General features: G+C 53.3%; 2 protein-coding genes across 3 annotated transcripts in view; both read left to right on the top strand.

The window, feature by feature from the left end:
• Positions 1–1,098: 1,098 nt before the first annotated feature.
• Positions 1,099–4,564, top strand: LOC101792560 (adenosine receptor A3). Its single transcript, XM_021268285.4, has 3 exons — positions 1,099–1,684; positions 1,883–2,243; positions 2,837–4,564. Exons 2-3 carry the CDS (start codon positions 1,900–1,902, stop codon positions 3,453–3,455), a joined length of 963 nt encoding a protein of 320 aa, XP_021123960.4. The 5' UTR covers positions 1,099–1,684; positions 1,883–1,899; the 3' UTR covers positions 3,456–4,564.
• A 17,192-nt stretch (positions 4,565–21,756) lies between these two features.
• RAP1A (RAP1A, member of RAS oncogene family) overlaps positions 21,757–24,721 on the top strand; it is a 35,579-nt gene continuing 32,614 nt past the window's right edge. The window contains exon 1 of one of the 2 annotated variants that reach the window (XM_027444788.3): positions 21,757–21,902. The gene's annotated coding sequence lies outside the window, so the exon portion shown is untranslated. The remainder of the gene's footprint in view (positions 21,903–24,721) is intronic. The other variant, XM_072028267.1, reaches the window with a different exon arrangement.

Below are 24,721 nucleotides of genomic sequence, written 5' to 3'. Positions count from 1 at the left end.
ATCGTTGCTGTAATGCCAGTGACGTTTTTTCAGTGGAAGTGCCAGCACGCCATGTTCATCCTTGCCATGTTCAGAGGGGCATGCTTTCCCTTGCTGTGCCCCGTCTTTAGAGCAACGGGTATGGAGAGGCCTCCTCGCAATGAAAGAGTGAAAGAAAGGCCAGGGTTAGTTTATGGAGCGCAGAGGAACGAAGGCAACGTGTGGGATGTGATGGGAAGCGGGGGGAGTGTGGGAAAGCAGTGATTGCAGACGTGGTGGGAGCTGCGGACCCCTCGAGACAGAGCCAAGGAGAAGCAAACATGAGCTGGGGGCAGCCTGAGCCCCAGGATAACCCATCTCGGGCAGGTGGCAGTGAGTGCACTCCAAGAACAAGCCAGCAGCAGGTGGGCGATGAGGCAGTGTGGCGCCGTGTTGGTGCAGCAGGGCCCCATGTAAGAGTGGAAGATGGGGAAAACACGCTGTTTCCCAGACACAGCGTCCTCCCATCTCTGCCACCCAGCCTTCTGGCAGAACTGAGACTGGGGAAGTGAAATTAACCCTGGGAGAAGACAGAGACAGAAATAAATGACACTTCTTTCTCTGCCCTGAAGAGGGTTGGCCAAATTCTGCTTCCCTGAAACCCACGTACGGACTTGGTGCCCCCCGACTGGGAGCCATTCTGGTGCAATTGCTGCTGGGGAAATGGTGAAGAAGAACCCACCCATGGGCAGCCCAGGTCTGCAAGCAAACTGGGAGGTGTTGGTTTTCTAAGAAAACCGGACACGGGGTAGCCCTGGGTGCAGGAGATGAATGCCAGCAGAGGTGTGTGTGAGGTTGTAGTTGGGATGTGTGCTAGGTTTTGCAAGCCCAGTGAGCTGCTTCTCTGAGAAGTCCCTGAGCAGGGGCAGGCAGCTGATGCTGCAGTTTCGAGCAGGTGTGGAAAAAGTCTGTGTCCTCCTGGCTGCTGGGGGTGTTTGGGCAAAGTTCCCCACTTCCTGCACTGGTGCATTTCCCCTTCAAACTTCAGCTGCTAATTTTCTTTCTTTGTCACCTACCCCTTGTGGCATTCGTTGTGGCTGGGTGCCTGTTGCGATGCTGATGTCAGAGCTATAGGGACCTTAACGAGGGCCACTCACCTCTGGTGCCTGCTATGAACAGCTGAGAAAAAACCAGCTCTGCATGGGGCCTCAGGGGAGCATCTTGTGTGACCAGGTCAAAGAAAGACATTTACCTTTCCATTTGCCTTCATTTGCCCCAAATCCAGACTTCCTATTTGCCCTCCCAGTGCTTTCTTTGTGGCAGAGGAATGGTCTAGATCAGCCAAGATCCCTTGGCCCTATTTTCTCTGATGCTCCACCTACGCAGCAGGCAATAGAGAATGAGCAAGCTTTAGAGAAACGTAGAGACAGGAGCACACTGACTGCAGCAGGGTGTAGCTGTGCTTTGGTTAATTCACCCATCGAGCCCACGTGGGGAAGGGAGGTTCTGTTAGTGGTTAAAACAGACGAGCAGAATTATATGCAGAAGTAGCACCTGTGGTTTGTTAATATTGTGATGATGCCACTGTTTTACCTTGACCCTTCCAGAGGAGCACGCGTAAATGTGCGAAAGCCTCAGGAAGACAGAAAGAAAGCTGCTAGAAATTGAGATGAAAGACATGATATATGCTTCTTTATGAACAGTTTGGTCTGCGCATCCTGAAACGGTGAGTTTTGTACGCACTTCAGACAGGGCAAAGTTCTGACCGAGGGACTTAATTCAGGGCAGATCAGAGAGGAGCTGGGTTTTGACCTGGCTGTGGGGGGTGGGTGGAAAAAAAAAAAAAAAAAAAAAAAAAAGAGAGAGAAAAAAAAAAAAAAAAAAACAGCCAAAAAACGACAGTTGACCACATCATTTTCTTCAGTGTGGACACAGTCTCGGATGTCCACGATGACATTAGACAGCCTGGATGTGATCTATATCATGGTGGAGGTTGTTATTGGGATATGTGCGGTGGTGGGCAATGCCTTGGTGATCTGGGCAGTGAAGCTGAACCCGGCTCTTCAGAAGACCACCTTCTTCTACATCGTTTCCCTGGCACTCACTGACATTGCTGTGGGGATCCTTGTCATACCGCTGGCCATCACGGTGATCCTAGGAGTTGTCATGCACTTCTACTCCTGCTTGTTCATATGCTGCCTGTTGATGATCTTCCCCCACGCCTCGATCCTGTCTCTCCTGGCCATCACCATCGACCGGTACCTGCGAGTGAAGCTGCCTACCAGGTGAGCCTCAGCAAAGGTCCCATCTCAGCATCTTTTTCCCTATTTCTGTCCTCCTGGGTGTTTTCCTTCTCCCTTGCTTGCAGCATTGCAGGGTTTTCCTCAGCACCTTCGTTTCTCCAGAGCTACTCGTGCAAGTGCAGATGTTCCCAGAGTGCAGGCAATGGAACACCAGCGGGCTGGGCACTCCTGGGAATTTGGCAGTGCCTGAAAATAAATCTTCAGCTATGGAGAGTTAGGAAAGGGTTTCTGAGAAATGGGTATGTGCCCGAGGTCTGGCTGAGGTGGTGGGTTTTAGGCGTTGCCCCGGGAGGCAGCCACGCAGCTCTGCTGAGATGAGTGAAAATGAAGTGGTGTAGGTGAGGAAGGGGCTTGGGGTTCTCATTTACAAAGGATCGCTGGTGATGTGGACGTTCCTCTGTAGTTTCAAAATGCATTTTGAATATCAGAAGCTGCTAAGGACCGGCTGCACAGCACTGTGCTTAACCCTAATTAGGCCAACCAGAAAGGAGTGCTTAAAAGCACAAACTCATGAATGTTGTAGTTCCTTTTTTTTCTGAAGAATCCCATGTAACTCCTGCTTCCTACTCACCCAGGTACAAGGCAACCATCACAAAGAAAAGAGTCTGTGTGATTCTGGGACTCTGCTGGCTCCTGTCTGTGCTGGTGGGACTGGTCCCCCTGATGGGGTGGAACCAGCACACGGGTGGCTCCAGCTACATCGAGTGCCACTTTCTGGCTGTGATGAGAAAGGATTACGTGGTGTACTTCAGCTTCTTCACCTGGATCCTCCTCCCCTCGATTATCATGTGTACCCTCTACGCCAAGATTTTTCACATAATGCGGACAAAATTAAGCCAAAACTCAGCAAGGCTTCCAGATGGAGGAACGGTTTATCCGAAGGCGTACAAAACAGCCAAATACATGGCCCTCCTTCTCTTCCTCTTCGCAGTGTCTTGGCTGCCTCTGGGCATCCTGAACTGCGTTTTGCACTTCTGCCCCTCCTGCACCATCCCACGGAGCCTGGTGTACCTGAGCATCCTGCTGTCGCACGCCAACTCCGCCATGAACCCCGCTGTCTATGCCTTCAAGATAGAGAAGTTCAAAGAAACATGCACTTTCATTCTGAGGACTTACTTTCTGTTCCAGAACTCAGAGTTGGTCATTTCTAGCGCGGAGCACACGGCAGAGCAAACGCGAGTGAGCGTGATCTGAGCAAGTCCTGCGCCGGGGCTGTGTCCGGGCTGCGTGCGACCGAAACGGCCGGGGAGCAGCAAGCAAGGGGATGTGGCACAGGGGTGTATTTATCAGCTTCTGCCTTCTGGAACTGTAATTGTGCTTGCATTTTGCTGTTAAGCTAACTGAGCAGTGAGGTGATTAGTTCAGAATCCTAATTAATTTAAGAAACAAACAAAAAAAAAAAAAACTTTGCATTTCTGAAGCAAAAGGGTTTTGAAGTTTGGAAAAGAGTGGTAACTCAACAGGTGTGGATGAAGAATTGATCCTGTTCATGTTTATAGATGCTTTGCTCTGTTAATAAAAAGCATGGTGCCAGGTGAGTGGTTTTTGGGGGATCCTGTGAGTCCTGCCAGGTGGTGCCCAAGGTTCCCAGGCTGGAGCACGATGCTCCTGCCTTCCCGTGGCTCCCTGTGCTCCGTGTCAGCAGTGCTGGGGCTGGGGTCCCTCCATCTCTGGGGTAAGACGTGTCCTGGGGCAGGAGGCACCTCTGGAGACCTTCAGGCTGACCCTGAGGTACAGCACAAGGTGCTGACAGCCCCCAAACAGACACAATCAGCTACAGCCGGGGAGAGCAGGAACTGCTGATCCTGAACTGTCCCCAAAATACCCAAATCCACCCTTTTGTCTGCTGTAACCCTCTGTCAAGCTCCTGCAGCACGCTGCGGTTGAATCCAGCAGGTTGGCAGGAGAGCTGACGTTAACCTTTTGCACTAATTTTGCCCCTGCTAACAGTTCTTCCTTTAAAAGTATTTGCTTCGTCTTTTGAGATCTATTTATGGAAAGTGTCTCTCAAATTGGTGAGGCTACAAAGAAATGCTCTGGCACGATGCCACAGAGCAAACGACCCTGTAAATGCCGGGGTAGTGTAGGACGTAACAAGAAGCCAGCTCCTGGCTGCCAGATTTCTGGTTGCACAAAAAGCAGAACAACAAAATGAGGACCCAGCCTCAGGTGGGGGCTCAGCGGGGGTTGCACAGCCTGAAAATACCACGACCCAGCTCCACGGGGCAGCAGCCCCCGCGTGTGGAAAGCTGAGCAGGAAGGAAAATGAGCAGCCTTTATGAAGTTTGGCTTAGAGCAGCCCGTAAATGTTAACAGCAGTAGATCTTTTTACACCTTTTTCTTAGAAGGCATTAGCTTTCCATCCCTGCCTAAAACCAGGTAACCCTGTTCGTCCCAGCAGCACGCAGGCTGTTGTCTGTCCTTCTGTCTGTCCTTCCAGCAGCTGAGGACTGGAGACGTGTTGCAGAAAACGCCCGTAAGCCGGTGCCCGTGCTGTCTGCGTGGCTGTGTCTAGCTGCACACCCAGCCCGCGAGACACACGGAGCCCACATTTCCCAGGCCGTAGGCGGGGTGAGAAAAGCTTCATCATCTCAGGACCCTCAGGCCGGGCTGCACAAGAGGCTTCTGCAGGCGTTACGGTGAGATTAGTGAACTGTCACGTTCCCTACAGGTACATAACTAACCTGGGCTTTCCTTGCCCTCAGAACTTTCTCCTTTTCCCTGCAACTTGTTTGTTCCCAGCAGGGGCTGTGAGGGGATAGGGCAGCGTGCTGGGCACAGCAGCAAACTGAGCCTTTGCAGGGCTGTGCAGCTGTTTGAGGTGCACTCTGGGGAGCTGTGGGATGCTTTGTGCAGCGGGGAGATTGGCAGCGCCGCTGCCTGTTCAGTGATCACGCTGAATAACTGTGTCAAATTCCGAGCCCCAAAGCAAAAGGCCAGGAGTGTTCTGTGCTGTGCAGTCCCACGGCAGGAGGCAGTGCACAGATCTGCTCCTTCCCCCCCAGCGCATCCCCCAGGGAGGCACAGCCGGGGGACCTTCGGTCAGCGGAGCGAGGCGAGAGCACACGCATGATGAGCACCAGCCCCTGTGCTTCTAAGGGAACATAAACAAATCCAGAGGGAAAAATCCCTTTGGGATTTCCCATCCCAACTAATTTGGCCAAGGACGATGCCGTCAAATGCAGCTGAACTGCACCTGCCCCAACCGGGGCCAGACCGGGGCGTTTCCGCCCCGCGCACCCCCTGTTCCCACCGCGTCTCTGCCAGGGAGGCACAAGGCGTGCTTATTTTCTTCAGATGCTTCCTCCACCAGGCAGCATCTGTTTCCTGTCCTAAACACAAAGCAACCAGGTTGCCAGGCTGTTGCAACTCCTCTGTCACTAAGGGAGGACGAGTCCCCGCCGTGGCCCCACGCGAGCACCGAGCGCCCTGCCCAGCCCCGGGTGCTGCGGCCCCGCAGGCTCTCGGCTCCTCTCCCGCTGCCCCCCTGCAGCCCCCGCACCAGGAAACGCGGGGCTGGAGGTTTGTACAGCTTGCAAAGTGATTAAACACTCCCCAAACAGAGGAGCCAAATGGGGCTGGCTCCAGTGCTGGGTCGGGGAGTGCTGTGGCGTGGAAGACACCTCTTCATCCCCATCTCACCATTTCCTTGCACGTGTCCGACCCCGGCCACCGACCCGCAGGCTCCCTCATTCACTTCTGCCCCAAATTGTGCTCCCGTGAGCACGAGCTGTGGGGCTGCCGAGGGGCTGGGCTGTGTGAAGGACGGCAGCTCACTGCTGCTGGCTTGGAGAAGCACACGGCTGAGCTCCGGCAGCAAAGCTCTGTACAGCAGGGCTGACAGCCCTCTGCTGATGTCTAGACTGTGTGTACATATAAATATATCCTGCCGTGGGGTATAATCCTTCTGCTGATGTGCTTGGAGTATTTGGACCCCTTTGCTGCCAAACACGGCATATTGTGTTTCATAAAAATAGTTGTGATTTGAAGCAGGCCTTTTTGCATGCGATGATGAAGCTGGCGGCAGGAGGAGCTGTGTGTAAGAAATGTTTGGCCTGGCTGCACAGAGGCGCAGGATTCATTCATTGCCCCCTCTTTGTTTCCCCAGCACCTTGTAGTCCCAATCCAGCCGGCCTTGTGGTGCAGGGTGCGGGTGCAGGATGCAGGGCGCAGGCTGAGCTCCTGCAGAGTTGGGGCGAGGAACTCAGCTGGGGATTTGCTGCCGCTCCAAATCACCCGCCTGTAAGCGGGCTGCAGCTGGAATAAGTTTGTGAGCCAGCAATTTAAGGCTTTGTTCGAGATTAGGATTCAAAGGTGTATTTTTAGATCCTGCTATTTAGCCGGCTCCCTGGTGCCTGCAGCGCTCCGAGCGCTGCACAGCGCACACGCTGGTGCCAGGGTGGGCACCGGGGAGCAATCCAGCGTGGCACAGTCCAGGGGTGTCGTAGTTCAGCGGGGTTAAATGCTTCGGGTCCTAGTCCCCGAGAGCTTGATGGATTTGCCATTTAAAGGCTGTAGTCAGCTTGCTGTTTCTTGGATGGCTCCAGCGAAAGGCTTCCAGCTATTCCCCGAGGATCCTCCTACATCCTGGTGAGATAAGGATCAGGAAGGGAATGGTCTATCTGCAATCTCAGCAGGGCTCTGAGCACAGATTCTCTTTTCACATTGGGGGTGGAGGAGAGAACAGATTTTATAGAAAAAAAAATATATATTTCTAAGTGATACACGTGCAAAAAAAATATATATCCTGTAACAATGATCTTATCGTGTGACTCAACAGCAGCAACAGTCCGCCTTTGTTCTGGCAGGGATGTAGAACACTTGCAGGGACAGAAAGCAGCCTCCTGGCAGGCAGCACTGCCCGGGCACCCTGGACATGAGGGACACCCAGTGTTACCTGCCTGCCTTTTGCACCCTTCTGCCTCGCAGAAGGGGTGCAGCCGTCCCTCTCCGTCCCTCTGCCAGGGGACATGTGCCCCCTGGTCCCCAAAGCCATGTCTGGCACTGGACACCCAGAGAGTGGTACCTGCTCCTCATCAGCCAGGGCTGCCGGCTGCAGACCTCAGCTCTGAAATGGGAAGGGTCCAGGGTTTCCTGGCATTACCCCGGCTGTCAGCGTGCTGTCCCCAGCATGTGTGACACTTGGGCTGGGCATGCAGGGGGGACCCCTGATACCAGCCCAGCCCCGAGCCCTGTGCCAGGGCCCAGCAGGGGTTTGGCTACGGCACGGCGACCTCTCACCCATGGCCACGCTCTGTGCGCACGCGGTGGGGACGTGGCCGCGTCCCTGAGCACAGCACCCACCCCTGGGCTGGGAAAGGTGGGGGGATTTTTTTCTGGGACTCTGAAATTTAACGTTTACCTGGAAGGAAAAAAAAAAAAAAAAAAGAAAAAAAAAAGAGAAAATGGAAAAAAAAATAAAGAAAAGATGATAAATTGAGACCCAGAGACTGGAGACGGATGCCCCTCCTGGCTGTTCCTTGCCTTTAAAGGAAGTGAAAGCAAAGCAGAGAGAGGATGTGAATGTGAAGCAGGGTCACATCTGGTTTAACAGAGAGTGATTGTGGCTGGGTGAATAATGAGCTGAAACGAGATTCCAGAGCCTGGCATTAGTGCCTGAGGACAAGTCACGTCACTGCTCCGTGCCTCAGTTTCCCTGTCCTTGAGGAGAGGATGGGGAATCGGACCTTGCTGGGGCTCTGTGGGCTGCAGGGAGCTGGACAGGAGCGGCGATGTCCTGCTCCCCAGGCACTGCTGAAAATTCCCCCTGGGGCCTCGTTCCACCTGCCCCCTGGGTACACAGCAGCTATGGTGGAGAAATGCAGTCAGTATCTCTCACAGATGGGAAAAGCGGGGGGAAATGCTTCCCCCGGTCTGCGCACAGCCTTACTGAAAGACAAAATTCATTACTCCTAGAATCCAGATTTTGTTCCAAAAATGGTTTCAACCACTATCAAAAGAAAATTGTCAGTAGAGAATCAGATCTGGAAAACTCCTCACTGCAGACTGCTTTTTATGGAAAATACATGGGGTTTCTCTCTCTCTCTCTCTCTTTTTTTTTTTTTTTTTTTAAATAAATGCACTCTGTAGGAAATAGGTGCCAAAGAACAGCCAGAAAAGAGAATCAGAATTTGTCCATACTCATCTGAGGATGTCTGGCATGGTGACAGCCTGTTTATTTTGCAGAACAAACACAACTGAGGCGACTTCTTCTGCTCTTTCAAGCTGTTTTGCAATCCTCAGGAAATAAATACAACTTTTTGAAATATTTCGTTCCCAGAGGTGATTTCTCCGACTTGTTGCGCAGCGATGCACAGACTTCACCCGTCGAGCAATAACAGTTTTGAGCAGTCGTCTCCTTTATACCATTAGAGGAAATTACTCTCAATTTCTCTGTAAAAGTGTCACTGTTATCATACACCTGACAGGTGGCAGCAAACACGCGATCCTGCCCGGGCTCAGCAGTCCCCACGCCGTGCCGCAAGCATCCTCGCCAGACAGAACTTTCCGTTCGCTCTCTTCGTTAGAGATTGTTTTAAAATCCCATTAAAATAACGTAAAATAAATCACAGAGAGATGAAAGGGAGGTTCGAGCCGGCAGAAGATTCTTTAAAGAGGCATTATTTATACAAATCGTCCAGCTGACATGATAGGAACTGTTTTGACATTTTATAAACCGTTCTGCTGATAATTTTGCATCTAAGCCTGGCAAGACTGCGGGAAGCAGAATGAGGGGGAAACACCGGGGCCAGAAGCCAAGGGCCTGAGCCCTCCCCCCAGCTCTTACTTCTGACCCCCAGGGAATTATTTTGCTGTGGCTGGTGCCTGAGAGCATGTGGGGAGATGAAATTCAGCGGCTTCTCCTTACGGCTCAGCTCAGCAAGGGCTGAATGGACCCTGCCCGAAACATGCGGCTCGAACACCAACCACAGTCAATAAATGCGCTGGTTATGGGGTCACCGAATGGTTCTTGGTTTTGACTGCATCTCAGCGTGAGTATTAAGGTGCACATCGAGACTGCAACCGCACTGTAAAAAGCCCTCCAGAAACAAGCTGTATGCATGGATTAAGCAGGGATTTACTGGCATTTGCTCACTTTTGAACAGTACATGCTTGCCTCTTGTCTCCCAGAGCAAAAATCCAAAACTTAGACAAATTATTGAAGATATAGGCTCTTCGATCCAGCAAAGAAACTGAAGGCACGGCCATTTCTTGTCATTTAAAACCCCATCAACACTTTCCGAAGAGCAGCGCTGGCTCCATTACCCTGGCTGCAGTTCAAGCCAGACAATTATTTTCAGCCTCTCCAAACTCTGCGCGTACTTGACCGGATTTCACCTTCCCATCCGGCCCCCGCCCGCAGCTGCCTCCCTCCCGGGCTGTGGGTTTGGTCTGGCCCCGCAGCGTGCCTGTGCCAGCGCTCCTCCTGCAGCTGCTGGGTGCTGCGGGTGCGTGCGGGGCCCGTAGCAGAGGGGTGCAGCCTGTGCCTGCTGCCAGGTGCTGGTGGGTCCAGCAGGTGACAGCACCGTGTCCCCAGACCCCCTCTGCCCTGCCTCAGGTGCATTGTAAAGCACACGGTGAGGAGACCGAGGAGGAACGGGCAGCCCCACAGCGATGGCGCCCAGGGACTCGCCTGCCTCCTCCAGCAGGTTTCTGCTCTGCTTTTGCTTCCTATTCCGGCCTGTCTCCCACAGTTGCTTCCTCATTTTTTCCTTTCTTCTCCACCTCCGTCCTTTCTCCCCAGCTCCTGTTCGTGCTGCTGATGCTCGGCTCCCCCCTGCCCCCAGGGAGATGCTCGCTCTGACACCTTCTCAATGGCTTCTGCCCCAGCGAGCAGACCTGCACCAGGCCGCTCTGTTTCTGCCTCCCCTCTGCCCTCGTCCACTTTCCCAGCCTGTGCACAGACATTTTGCTGTTCCTGGTGGCTGCAGTCACAGCTTCCAGCCTGCCCAGCCGCTGCAGCCGCCCGCTCCACCTGGTGATCAGTGCAAATGGGTGAAGTTTGTTGGCCGCAGCACCAAAAAAAACAACCTGGCTTAAGCCAAAGCAGCTTTTTTTTTTAATTTATTTTCTTGGGTTTGGGACTGGATGAAAAATCTGCAAAATTCTGTTTTGCTGGTGAGCTTGGCCCAGCGATTTTCTGCACATCTCTTGCTGTGTTTCCGCTGAGCACGCAGCGAGTCGCGGCCCCGCGCTGCAGCAGACCTGAGCGCAGCGGCAGCAGCACGAGAGGTGCAGAGCTCGGCTCCCCCTCGGCCGCCCCCGGCCGTGCCACATCCTGCCCTCCCCTTCCCTCACCTGCCCTAGTGCACAGGGTGAGTGCTCCGGGACAGGGAATACCTTTGTGAGGTTTATTTATGAAGCATGACTCGGTCACAGGCTGGCACTCAGGGACTCATTCAGCAGCAGCACAACTACTCACGGGTGGTGGTGGTGGGGGGGTTCATGTTTTCCTTGTATAGCTTGTAAGTGCTTTTTTCCTGCCTTAAGTTCTCTAATCAAGCCAAAGTTTTATTTATAGTACGGCCATTTATGCCTGCTGAGCCCAGAGCAGCCCCGGTGGCTTGGAAGGATCGGCTCTGGACACCCATGGGTGCAGCAAGCAGCGGGGCCTGGTCCTGCAGCCACAGCAGGCCTGTCGCAGGTGGAAGCAGTGACCCCCTGCTGCTTTTGGACAGATTTTGGAGCCGATTGCTCCATGACATGGGCACAGCAGCCCTGGTGCCGGGGTGGCCATGAGGCTGGGCTGCCCAGGACCCCCGGGACCCCCACCACAAGGGGGTCTGCTCGGGGATCGAGGCCTTCGTGACGTGCCAAGGTGCGGCTCACAGCGGGAAGGAGCTGTCGACTCACCACAGCGAGTGAAGGACAGACACAAATGGAGGTGCCTGGGAGGAAGGAAAGGCTGCCGGCGTGTATTTGACCAGGGGAGCTGCCAAAACCAACGCCTTTCCCGGGGGCTGCTCCTGCGTGGGCACAAAGCCCCCGGCGCCTTGGTGGCTCCCGGCACCTCGGCGGCCGGGCGGCGGGGCTGGATGCAGCCCGGAGCTGGGCAGCGGCCAGCGGCCGCGGGGGGCTCTGCAGGAAGGAAGCACTGTTTGTATCTCTTTATTTTTAATTCATTTGTATTTGGATCCAGCCCTTTCCATGATGTATGGCAGCAGTCGAGGCCTCTTTTGTTCTGCGATTAACTCGGAGAGGCTGCTTGGGAAAAAAACAGGATTCGTTTTTCCTTACTGCCTATTCGCAGCGAAATGCGCACAGATCTCTCAATAAAGTGGAAAATTTGGCTTTCCTGATCACTCATTGCCACAATTGCTGCCCTGATTTTTAGGGAAATAAATAGTTTTTAAACACTAGCCTGAGCACACAGGCTCTGAGTCTCAGAACATCAGGAGTTTGCCTCTAAGTTGGGCTGGCGCTGGAGAAATTGCGATGTGCTTATTCTACAGTGAAAGGGAACTTAAACTGAGCGTGCTGCTGGCTAAATAATAATGAAACATTTGTTACTGGGCTGACAATGAGATTCAGGGCCTGTTTTGCGCAGCTTTACAGCACCTCAGAGCCCAGTAAGGAGCTGCAAGGTAGTGGGACGGCTGCGTTATGCGAGATTTGGTGGTGCAACCATCACATTTCTCGCTGAAGAAGAAAGATGGGACGTGTGCGCCTGGAAGCACGGTGAGATAAAGCAGCAGTGTTTCCATCTCCTCAGCCCCTCGCAGTTTCCGCTGCGCTTCGAAGGCACGGGGCGGGGGTGGGAGGGAGCTGCTGAGCTCAGCTTTGTTCACTTTTGAGGCAGGAAATGCAAATGGTGCTCGCTGGGCTTTCTGCGCCACCGGAGGGAGGGGGCCGGCAGCGCAGCCACCCCTGCGCCCCGGACCTGGGGGGCACTGCCACCCCTGCCCCTCCGTGAAGCTGCTTGCTGCGCCCCGGCTGGTGTTTGGTTTCCTTATCTCGTGGAAGTTTAATTTACAGAGGAAATCCTGAGGCTGGCATCGGCGCAGCCTCGTGCCGCGCTCACAGCCGTGCAGGCAGGAAGGGTCTCCAGGGCACCGCGTTACCGGCGCTCGCTGAGGCTCCGCACAGATAACACGGGCGAGGGTAAATCACAGCCTTTCAGGTTACTTGGCTACCCAAGGCAAACAGTTTAATCGCTCTCAAAATAGAACGGCTCTGACAAATGGGCCATTTATTGCCACCCTGAGTGCTCTGCGGGAGCGGGGGGGCTGCAGGTGCCATCCGGTGCCTCCGGTGAGGCACCCGCAGAGCCCAGCACCCGCACCCAGCCCGGTGGTGTGGTGGGGACGGAGGGGGTCAGTTGGATTTTGTGTTTTAAAGGGTGGAGAAAACACGGCTCACACAAGCAGCCACCCCAAGAGGTGCTTACCCTCAAGGGTTACATCTTGCTTTTGGCTCTTGGGGCCGCTGGAAGACCGCTGGCCAGTTCCTCCTGTGTTTTCTCACCCCGTGTGAGGTGTGGACCAGAGCTGCCATGGCCAGGGCTGGGCTCGAGTGGCCTGTGCAGAGCCACAGCCAGCTCCCTGTTCCTCCAACCTCAAAGCAAATAGCATAGAAATAGGAAGAGATGAGTCTGAGGGAGCGGCACTCACGTTGCTCCAGGGTCACAAAGTTGCTGCTGGCACCACTCACCCGCTCACAGTCCAAGGAAAACATCCCTCCCAGCCCGCCTGGCAGAACGGGGCTCCTCCAGCACAGCTCATCCCATCCCTGCCCCATCCATCCCCCTCTCCCTTCCTCAGGCTCACCAGTGCCCGCAGCTCCTGTCCCCATCACTGCAGCAGGGGACATGGGGACAGGAGCATGGGCTGTGCCATGGCGCTGGGGGCAGAGCTGGCCGGGGCATGGAGGAGAGGCAGCTCCCAGCCAGGGGCTCCAGACCCCAAATCCATTGCCCCTTGTAACTGCTACCACACAGCGGGAAAGCATCACAGCATCAGCAGGGCGATGGCAGGCGGCAGGGAGGCTCGTGCTGCGGGGACTTAGAGGTCACAGCGCCAAGTCACAGAGCAGACGTGGTGACACTGGAAGAACCACACGGAGGACATTTCTTAGCAATTGAAATAGCGATATTAGTCATTCTGTTTCTGCATCGAGCTTCAATGGAAAAAAACAGCATGCGAGCCAGGACACCTGCTAGTTGTGAAGGCTCCTGGTAAAGCAGCAGAAAGCGACCAAGCGCCAGCACAGCCGGCGTCCCAGAGCTGCTGCTCGTTGATGCAGGTCCCAGTAGTGACACTGGTGTGCATGGAAGCTCCCAGTGGGGGTGACAGAGGGACACGTTCCCACTTCCCACCCTTATGGCAGCCGGGTGGGATCTGGAGCAGGGTCAGCATGCGGGACCAGTGATGGAGCTGGGGCCGGGAGCCCTGCCTGTGCCCGCTGGTGGCAGCGGCTGTCAGCGAGAAGCAGCCCGCCTGGAACACGGCCCTGCACCACAAACAGAGCACAGGCAGCAAAACAGCTGATGGGACAGGCTGATATCTTTGTGGTTTCTGTAACTTTAGAAATCCAGGTGGAGTTTTCTGGTTTTATGGGAGCGCTGAGAACTGGCCCCAGTTACCCCATGAACTTGGCAAATATTACAGCACCTTCAGACGTGGGCATGTCCAATGGGACAGCAGCTCCTGGGAGACTTCCTGGCTGTTTTGAATAAATCTGAGATTTATGGGAAGATAAATACCCTCATCCATGGCAGGCTTGTTCCTTGAGAAAACAGCCTCAGGACTGCGGTTTCGTTCCCGTCCTCCCCACGATGCAGGCACAGCACCGGTGACTCGCCGCACGCTGGTGCTGCCTGTGGCTCGCTCTGACGTCCAGCCACCCACTGCAGAGTGTGGTGGGAAGCAGGAGACCAGGGGGCCCAAAACCCCGGTGTTTGCCCCAGCTGCTCACACGTAGGGTCCTTGCATTCCTGCCATCTGCAACTGAAGGTGAGGGCTGGCTCCAGCCGGCAGCTCTTCGAGGCTGTGGCTCTGAGGCAGAAAGAAAACATCCCTGTGGTCTGTGGGTGAGGCGCGAGGGGAGGGAGCTGAATTTTAGCCCATGAGACCTTAACCTCTCCCCCCATCGGTCCTACACTGGTACTGTCACTACTTCCACATGCAAGAGTTTGTCATAACCAAGTGGGCACACCCTTGGAAAGCAAGAGGCGTTGGTGATGGGTACAAAGAGGGAAACAAAGCACGGCGCAGGAGACCCAGGTGGCTGCATTTGCTTTGAAGGCTTGTGAGTTGAAGGGAAAGCTCTTGAAGCTTTTGCACATGGATGCAGGGAGAGGAGCTGAAGTTGCTCATTATTGTCAAACCAAGCAGGCAAGCACCCGAAAAGCTGCTGACCCCTTTCTGTCCGAGGAAGCTGGAGCAGCCCCGTGCGCTGCAGGCACTGGCGGCACCGAGCGGCACCGGCAGCTTCTGCCGCCACGAGGCGCAGCCTGGCCTCCTTCTCCGTGCTCCCCATCTGCTGTGTTTCTCACATCATATGCAACTGTTTTATCTTTGCTCATTTCTATTGCTAAACACTGGCTGGGAGACGAGCTATTTTCAAATGCATCTGCTGTTATTTATACAAACACTTTCCTTTCAAAGGGCAAGCAGAGGGAAGTGCTGAGAGCCAAAGCACCCCCAAATGTTTCTGGGATGTAATTGGGCTTCTTTTCTGCTGGCGATGCAGACGTGTGTGCTGCTTGCTACCGACAGACACGGCAGCTGAACTTTTGGTTATTTTGCCTCTTTCCACGCTCTTTAGCCAGGATGGGCAGCTCATCCCACAGTGCAGTGCAGCGGTGCCCGGGCACGGGGGTGACCCCTCGGCACGGTGCCCAGTTCTTGCCAGCCACCAGAGCTGCCCCGCAGGGGCTCTGTGGGAGGGGAAACCCCCGGGGATGGAGAACCTCACGCCAGACGTCCAGTCCTTGCTCAGGCAAAATTTCCAGTCAACTGAGTCATAAGTGCGGGGGAAATTACTCAGTAATCTGGTGAGGAGGCAACAGCTGATTTCAGTGAGGAGCCGTGTTTTTGCTGCCGGTTTGGTGGTGGCTGTGATGTGCTGCTCCTGTCCAAAAGGACCCCGGGGTCTTCCCTGTGGGGTGAGACATTTATTTCCTTGCCAGAATAGGCTGTGAGGAGGCACAGGTGCTCCGTGCTGCCTCTTATTCAATGTTTGCCGTACTGTTAATGAAAAGTAATGGCCTTTCTTAGGAAAACACCTACTCTTTCCTGAACGAGGAGTATAAAGCTGGCATTATTAGCCTACGTTCAGGAAACAATCAGAAAATGGAGAATGCTATCATAAGACTAAGTGTTACTGCGATTGTAATCACAACAGAAGGAGCTGAGAAGCAGCCTCTCCTGCAGCAGCCATCCCACAACAAGCTCCTGCTGACTCCGATGGCAGGAGCACTGGGACATTGCCGGGGCATGCCAGAGGGGCTCTGAGGCCCTGAGATGTCCTAGGACAGCACAGCAGCACTAATTGGGAACACACCACTCTTACTAGGCACAGGTGAGCTCGTTATTAGCTCACTGATGCCCTTATAAACCCTGCCCTGAGCCCTGGGTCTGCTCTGGCTGCTGGGGGTGCTGCTGGCCTGGGGCTCTGGGACAGCTGGAAGGGGTGAGGGCAGCCCAAGGGCTGTCTGAAGGGGTTGGGGTTCCTGCACCTCTGATCCCTGAGTGCTGGCATCCCCTGGCAGTGACCCTAGAAGGGACTAGCTCTCAGCTGGGAGGAATCAAGGATTGGTGAGGAGGAAATAATCTCCTACATCTCTAGGGGTTTCCTGCAGCTTGCAGGCAGGTGGTTGGGTTGCTGCTTCTAGTGGCTTGCCTGAAGTTGCCCCCAGGCTATGCTGCAGTCATTATGCAATGCTGTTGGAGTAAAGAAGGTACTGAAAACCCATGAAGGAAGTATGGGAGAAAGTACTTGTTGAATTAGGCTTCCTACCATTTCAGGATATGCAATATTTAATCCCAGTGCACTGCGTGGGGGTGCCAATGCACCTGCAAAGTCATAGGAGAGTTCCTGACTTTGTCTAGTACTTAAAACCTCAAAACTTAACTTTTCTTTTTACTTTTTGTTATTCTTCCTTTCCCTTCTCTGTGCTGCCTGATTCATTTTTCACTTTTACAAAATGGAGATAGAAAAATGGCAACCGCCCCTGCCCTGGGAGCAGGCAGCAGCTGTCGTGCAGGATGAGCCCTGGTACCTGGGTGGCACGTGGAGGCCTCACCTCGTTGTGTGGGGTGAGCGGGTGCTTGGAGCTCAAGGACTGTACAGGAAGAAGCAGGGGCGATAGCGGGGTAATAACAGAAAACATGTGGTTGCAGCTGTATTCGAGCAGCGAGCGCAGTTTCAGCTGCAGGAGCGATGCTTGCTCGCTTTGAACTCTGCTGTCTCAGCCTCTGTGCTCGAGGTGTTTCCTCTCTTGGCCTCTCCTGCGAGGTCACTGAGAGCTTCAGTCTCCTCACCTGGCTCCGTGCGATGCAAATCCTGCGGGTCGGATCAGGCCACTCTCAAATTGTGCGTGGGATCGGTGAGGTCAGGCCTCTGGCTGACACACAAAGGGTACACAAAGGTACGAGGAACACAAACCGTGGATTTCGGCATGGACACTGGCCCAAAGTGCCACGCACTTGTCAGAGTTCGTGGTGTATCCTACAAATGCAGGTGTTACACTCTCACCTTTGTGTGACTGCATCCTGGAGCGTGCTGCGCACCCTGCCTGGGGTAAGCATCCTTCCTTTCCATGGGGCAGGGAAATGTTTTTGTTGTTTTCCCTTTCAGTGGCCAGCACAAGGAAGAGGCAGGGCTGGCTTTCTGCTTGGCAGCTTGGCGAGGCCGCTTGGGTGTTTCCCCTTTGCTGATACCCATGTTTACAGCTGGGCTGGGGGGAGGAATGAAACTCTAATAACTGCAGAAGAGTTCCCTGATAAAGCAGTTGCAGGCATTATCTCCAAGTTTGTGAAAGTGCCTGCCATTAGAAAGCAAGGAAGGGGTACACAGGCTGAGGTCCTACATTCAGCTCCTGTTTTAGCTCTCTCTGGGCCACTTCCTTGCTAGCAGCCTTCTTGTCTAGTAAATGCTAGGCTGCTATGGTTTTGGACAAGTAAATTCTTGCTTGTAGAAAGCAAATAGTAAAATCAGCCCATTATGTTGCCATTAGACTGAAAACTGAGAAATGCTGTGTATGGTAATAAGCAGCTCCCTGCTGTACCTGAGCAGCAGGAAGTGTGATCTGTGCTTCCTTCCCCAGCGAGTTTCACAGCCTCCTATGGTATTTATTTATAAAAACCCCAAACCAGAAACCTCCACGGGTCTCTGCCTTTCTCCCTACTCTGCAGAACTGCAAAGAGCAAACACCAGGCTGACACCAGGCTCTTCTGGTGTGCTTGCAAGCTGAGATGATGCTCAGGAAGCTGCATGAAAAGTCTGCGTCCTATCTCTCTGTTCAGAGAGATCAGCAAGAGCCCTGGAGGAGGAAGCCCTGGGCTCCCTCGTCCTGTCGATGCAGGGAGCCTCATCCTTGCTGCAGTCCTGTTGGGTTCAATCTCTGTTTTCAGGCAACTTCACTGATCCTGGTTGAGCCGGCAGAAGAGAAGGGCAGCAGCACCGGTTGTCCTGGGATGGAGCCCCTGGAAGAGCCAGGCTTTCCTTTTGGAAGCCCCCAGACCTCTCATGGAGCACCACGGTGGGACCAGCCCGGGGAGCAAGCAGCATTTTGTGTGGGGCTGGCACAGGGGGCTCTTGTCCGGGGCCTTGCCAAGCATGATGGTGTCATTTATTGCCATCCTCCGTGTCCCAAATGAGGCTGTGGCACCTGGTGAGCACTGTGGGATGGTGTGGGGTGGAGCATGGCTTGGGGACCCCTCTGGCCATACCGCCAGCCAAGGGAGCCGCTGGCAGCGCGGTGTCGGTGGCTGCTGGCATGCACTGCTTGGAGCATAATTGGCTCATTAGGGCTAATGATATGCTGCAGTCTCAACTGTAAAGAAAATATTATGTTTGCACTTCAAAAGCTCATGCTGAGCTCTTTGTAATGAGTATTTTTTTGATTCTTTCATGACTATTTTTTTAAATAAGTTTGGAGGGGACCAGTTCCTCTTTGTGCAGTTAGTAAATTCAAGTGGTCAGAACACAGCCATCAGAAAGTCAGGGTCTTTTAACAACAGGAGTAATGATAATGTGCTAGTAGTCTGTGCAGTGACAGATGCACTTTCGTTTAAATGCACTGCTGATGTGTTTTACTGAGCTGACTTCTCTCTAGTCCTGTGATTCTATCAGCTAGGAATCCAGGCTCATTATGTGATTGCAAGTCGCTTCTGGATTTCATTAAATCAGCAAATGGGCATTAGCTAGATATTTACATCAGCTCAACTTGTGATAATTTATCCAATTGGACAATTGTTGTTTTACAAAAAAAAAAATGTCCTGAGGGATCATGATTCATTTTCATCTGCCTGGATAAGTGTCGGTACAACCCCTGCAGCTCAGCTGCATGACCGAGGAATCGCAGCCCTGCTGCAGGTGCTGGTGATCACCCTGCTGTCCATTCAGGCTTTCACCCCTGCCACATGGGAAAGGGGGAGTGAAATGCTGGTGCAGCTTAATATCAATGGATTTACATTGGGGAATTAAAAATAATAATTTGTGACAACTCAACTTTTATTTAAATAGAACGGTCAAGTTTTTGAATAAAACTACAGTGTTAAGAACCACTGAACACCTTGGGCTGTGTCCAGGACACAACAGGTTGTATCCTGCATGTGGCAGGACGTAGGCTTAATTCTCCTTCTGCTGTGACCTTGTGTTGTTGCTGAGGTGGTGTGCAGTAGGAATCTGCAGCTTTGGGATGCTGGCAGATCGCACCCCCTCCTAGCAGGTGCAGATGATGACTTCAGTCACCATGCAGCAACCTACAGAGGTCCCTGAAATAATAGGGTTTGCTATAAACTGGAAATGCTCTGAGGGAGAAACAAGGTGTGGAAGGTGCGGATGTGGGATTTAACACCACGTGTTGACAGCCTGAATTTGCTGACGAGTAAGCACCCGTTGCACAAGAGATAAGGTGCGGGATCGCAGAGGTGAACCCAGCCTGGCGATGGTTCTGCCTGTGGGACCGTACCTGTTCTGCTCACAGAAAGAGCAGGCTGTGGGGCTGGGAGAAACGAGCACCTGGATTTATTCGCTGTTGAAGTCAGTAGGAAAAGTCCCTCTGAACGCACCTGAGGTTGGACTGCTTTCTCCTTCTTTCCTAATCCTCTCATAACCAGTTTCATATTCATCCAGATTTAATTTCATGTACATGCGAAGTCTGACTCAGCAAGAAATATTATCAGCTTCCATTCAAACCTGCAGAAAACTTGGGGGGAAAAAAAAGTCAACCTTCCCAGAACAGACATTAAATAAGCCCTTCATTTTGCTGAATCAGGCCCTGAGTGTGCCTGGACCCTTATTGTTTTGAAACTTAAGCTGACCCACAACCTAAGAACTAGATAAAAGCACACGATTCATTGGATATAACAAAATTCCTCAGGCAGTAGTGCTGAGTGGGAAAAGCTGCAGATGTATTGATATTTAGGGTAAAGTTTATTAAAAATTTAGCTTTAAAGGAAATCTAAGTAAAATATATTCCTCTGGTAAAGCCTTGCAGAATGCTCTTAACATCTCCAAGTATACCAAGCCTCTAAAGGCTGCGAGCAGTGTCTCCTCCTACAGCATCTATCCCCGGGAATGATTTTTCTTTTTCCTGACTTTGCAGCTTTTAAAAAAAGCAGTTACTACGGATATTTTCTTCCTGCCTGTTTTCCAGATACAGCCTTGTATTTTTAACAACATGCAGCTAGTAACTTCCTAAGTTTACAGATTGCACGATGAAATACTTGAGTTCAGAGGAAGCTGCAAGTCGTACAGCCATCGGTGTCAAGCACCCTTAAAGGCGGGGATGATCCACCCACACCAGCAGCCCCACTGCAAGAGGAGGGACTGGGAGCGCTGCTGCTGAGGTTGGCAAGTCTGAGTCCTGCAGAGAAAGAGAATGTGGAAATCCCGCTGAGACTGCCCTGCCTCCAGCTATACAAATTGAGACAGCGATTCACCTGCTCGCTTCCAGCGCGGTGGTCCCTAGAGAAGGAGATACCTCTCTAGGACCTGAGCCATAAAGAGGAGGGATTTATAGATCAGTATCAGCAGACATGAGTAATACCTGGAAGCAAAATTCTCTGTGTTGTACTTCTATTGCAAGCACAGACTGCAAGCAGAGCTAAAGCACTTCCTTTTTTTTGCTTTGATTAGAGTGGAGGACGGGAGTGGGGACTCTGAGCTGCATTCATCTCCAGGCCACTGACTTGCTAGGGATTCTGGATAAGTCATTTAATCTCCGTCTTAGTTTCCTCATCTGTAAAGCCTGGGGAATAAAATTTTGCTTTTTGGCTGGAGCTCAGGCTGAAAGGAAGTGTAACTTGCAAGAATACTGCTCCATGCTCAGACTTCAATAGCTTTGCTTGCGCCCTGAAGTTGTGCAAGTGAAGGGAGCGGGGGGCTCAGGGAGGGCACCGGCACTTAGCCCCTGTTGCTGTGTCCCTGCTGCTGTGGCTCTTGTCCTTTGTACCTCACCTTGAGTGTCCCCAGGGACGGCTGCAGTCCTTGCTGTGTCCCCGCTTATGTAAGGAGGCAACGCTGTGCTTGCAGGCGTGCACCAGCTCTGCATTGTGGCTCTCACAGAGCTATACAGCCAAACCATGCCCTTACAGCTCTTCATGGGGCACTCAGACATCTCTACCAGCAGTAAGGTTTTTATTTCCAGTTTATTGAAATTAATTGTTGCCATTAGCTTTAAGTGAACATACACTATACAGTTGAATTACAGTTTGTGCTAGGAGCAGGAAAAGGCCCCAACTGGTCACAGAGCACAGGGCCCTGTGCGGTGAATGTGGTGAACTTCTGACCCTTCAGGCATAGCCGCTGCCACTCACAGTCCCGGTGACAGACAGCTGACCTCGCAGTGTGCATTCTGCATTTCACATTCTCCTTGAAACACAACTCTATAACATATCCAGGTCAGTATTACAGCTCTTCATCCTTTACGGCTGCATTAATAAAACAACTCCATTGCTCAAGCGCCGCTTCAGAAAGCGTTTTTTTGGCTGAAAACCTGCCTGGATGACGGCAGCTCCGCTGGGGGAGCTCCCAGCCCCACACACCCCCCAGGGGCAGCGCACCCCACCCCACCCTGCGCTGCTGTCAGCACGCCTGCCCCCATAACGCCTGGATTCAGAACCACTCTCGGCCTCGTTATCCGCTCGCTCCCTGCCTGTTTTCACCATCGCTGTCCCCTCTGCCCACCCTGAGCCCCCTCCCCGCGCTGTGGCAGTGTCCGGGCGAGGCTTGGGGGGCTCCCCACAGCCCCACTAGGACCGGAGCAGGGGGTGCGGAGGCAGCAGCGGGGTGCGAGGCCCAGGCCCGGTGCCCCCCCCGCCGCCTCCCGCAACTTTTCCGGGGCCTCCCCGCTGCCGGCCCCGGCCCGTTCCCTCCCCGCTGGCTCCTCCCCAGGCCGCGGCCGGTGAAGGGCGGAGCGGAGGCGCCGCCGCCGCCGCGCACAGCAGCCGAGCCCGGAGCCGAGCGGCGGCGGTGAGCGGCGGGGGAAGGGGACGGGAAGAAACCGGGGGAGAAGGGGGGGGGTGCGGGGGTCTCGGGGTGTCCCCCCCGTGCTCAGCGCCGCAGCTGTGGGGGGGGTGGCGGAGGCTGCGCGGCCCCTGCCCCGCTTGGGGCGGGTGCCCGGGGGCTCCCCGGCCATCATCCATCTTGGGCCGGCCCCGGCGGTGCCACGGGGCGAGGGAGGCAGCGAGGGGCGCTCCCGGAGGACAACGGGGCTGAGAGGGGGAGAAGGGGCCCGGGAGGGGGTGGGGGGGGGGCTCGGTCAGGGCCCGGTGGCTCCGCTCCTCGCCCTGGCCGAGGCTCCCCCACCCCCGCCCGGCCCAGGCCGCTCCCTCCCGGCGGCGGCCTCCGGGCCCTGGGTGCGGGGCTCCCCTGGGTGCCGTGTCCCAACCGGAGGACTTCGGCCTGGCCCCGTGGAGCTGAGGGCGGCTCTCGGGACTTTGCTTCGCTGGCAGCCCAGGAAGGGCACGCCACGGGAGCTGCTTCTGCTTCTGCCTTCCTTGACTTGACAAGGGCGACGGTGCTGCCGAAAGCACTCGTTTTGGTTTGGAAGCGCCCGGCCGCCTTCGGAGCGTGGTGTCGGCGCTTCTTGGCGTTGCTGGCGCTTCTGGGATTTAGTTTTAGCAGCAGGATTGTTCGAAATAGAAAGATCGTTCCCTTATTGCATGGAGGGAACAGGCTGCTTAACTGGGAGGCGCTGCCTGTGCTCTGAAATGTTCCCCGGTTGGGTTTTGGTTGGTGTGTTTGTGCCTGAAACAATCTGTCAGGCGTTCTCACTGGTGCTAGCACGGCCCTCGGGGTCAGCCAGACATTTAATGCGGCTTCCTGAGGCTTTGGGACAGTTGCGGACGCAGCCAGGGAGAAACAGAAAGTAATGCGTTACCAGTCAGAGGCGTGTGCCTGCCTGAGGAGTTATCAGAAATGAGGCAATGCAGAGGGAAGTTTTAAATGCAACACCCATGCCTGTGTGGTATCCGCGACGTTATTATTTCACAGAAGCGGTGTGGGTCGCCATGCCCGAAGTATGAAATACTTTCTCATTTTTCTGACATCATTATCACGTTGCTATAGCGATTTCATTACGCTGGGAATGCCATGCTCGCATCGTGTTGCTATGGGAAAGATCAGCATTATAAATAAAAATATTTAAGGTTCTGTTCATTGTCCAAAAAAAAAAAAGTCACCAGTTTGTTGACACGATTGCCCAGAGCCTGACCCCCTGAAGTTTTTAATGCAGGGCTGTAGATGGGGAATCGCCCGTCCTGGCCCAGCAGAGCGTCCCTTTGGTGTGGAGATGGGCCGCGAGCACGCCCGTCGTTCGCCCAGGCAGAGTCCTCAGGAAGCGCTGTGCTCCCGTGGACGGGTCTAAAAATAATCTGTTTTCATGTGCAGGACTTGCACCCGATCACGCAGCGGGCAGAGAGGAGTAGTTGTGTTCTCTCAGGCCGAGATGTCGCAGGGAAGTGAGTTGTGCTTCTTACAAACAGATGCAGGGCAGCGCGTCCAGCAGGGTGCAGTTGGCCGGGCTGGGGGCTGCTCGTGGTGCACAAGACATTTTGGGAGGTGCTGGGGGGCCCAGGCGGGCTGGAGGAGCCGGGAGGTGCCGTCCGCAGCCTCAGCGAAGCGAGGAGCCGGGGCTGTCGTCACGCGTCTTGGCTCTGGGCTGGCGGTTTGTAGGGTAAGTAGCTTTGCTGAAGATTTTGAGGACCGCGTGCCAAACAGGGACTAAATTACTAGCGCAGTGTAATGCCAGTGACACGTTAATGCTTTTATTTAGAGACTAATGTTTACGCAATTTATCAACATAGTTTATATTTGAAACCATAAGCTGCAAGAATACAGACACAAACTATCTGTGATCCATTTCGCCTCTGCTCATCCAGTCTGAGAGCACTGTCTGTTCTTAAGAGAAATTGAAATGTAATTAAATGACAGCAGCGAAACATGTGGACCTACTCTAATGTCAGTGTTTTATTTTTATATTAAATCACAATCTCGAGGCATAAACAACATAAGCATTTGTTTGTACTACTACATTGCAGTATTTTGTCTTGTGCCATGTGTGCGCACAGTGTACTTGGTGGCACATGAAAACTTTTCAGGATATTAATGCGGGAGACTTCCTATTTTGTTGCTTTTCGTTTCTGATGTGCCAGGGTAATGTTAAACATCAAGCACTTCTAGTAACTGGGTGTGTTTCGTTCTGCAGAAGCAGATTCGAGAGAGACCTGACTTCTAAAACCCAGCCAAGTCCTGGGGTTGTGTTTGGATTTTTCTTTTGCATTGACTTTTTTTTTTTTTCCCAAGAGCAGTTAGTGGGTGTGGGGGTTAGAGTACAGCCTGAATTCACATTATGCTGAGCTCTGTAGTAGTTATTGATTTGCTTTTACTCAGATTAAAGGGCTTGTTGTTTATTCTGTAGCAGCAGAAGTTCATGTAACAATTCAGCTGCAGTTGTGCATGATCCTAATGTCCAGCAGTTATGCTCAGTTTGCTGATCTTTTTCGTACGTTAATTGAACGGTTTCTTATATTTAGTAGATGATAGGTTATTAAGCAGAACTGTAATGAAAACATCCTGTTAAAAGAGTGCTCATAAACCCCAGGGTCCATTTTTTAATTGTGCATTTGTGTTTTGTTTGCACTTCGCAAAAGCTACTGATCCTGCAAAGGTGACTCCTAATGGCTGAGATAAGTACGGATGTTAGGAAGTTGGAAGGGAAACTTCCTCTTGCTGAGCTCTCTTGTTTGCTCCAGCCTGTCTTGCTGAGGTGCTGAAACTGATGAGAGGTG

The sequence above is a fragment of the Anas platyrhynchos genome, chromosome 27, assembly GCF_047663525.1.
Source record: "Anas platyrhynchos isolate ZD024472 breed Pekin duck chromosome 27, IASCAAS_PekinDuck_T2T, whole genome shotgun sequence".
Taxonomy (NCBI): Eukaryota; Metazoa; Chordata; class Aves; order Anseriformes; family Anatidae; genus Anas; species Anas platyrhynchos.
This window is presented reverse-complemented; position numbering and strand designations above follow the sequence as displayed.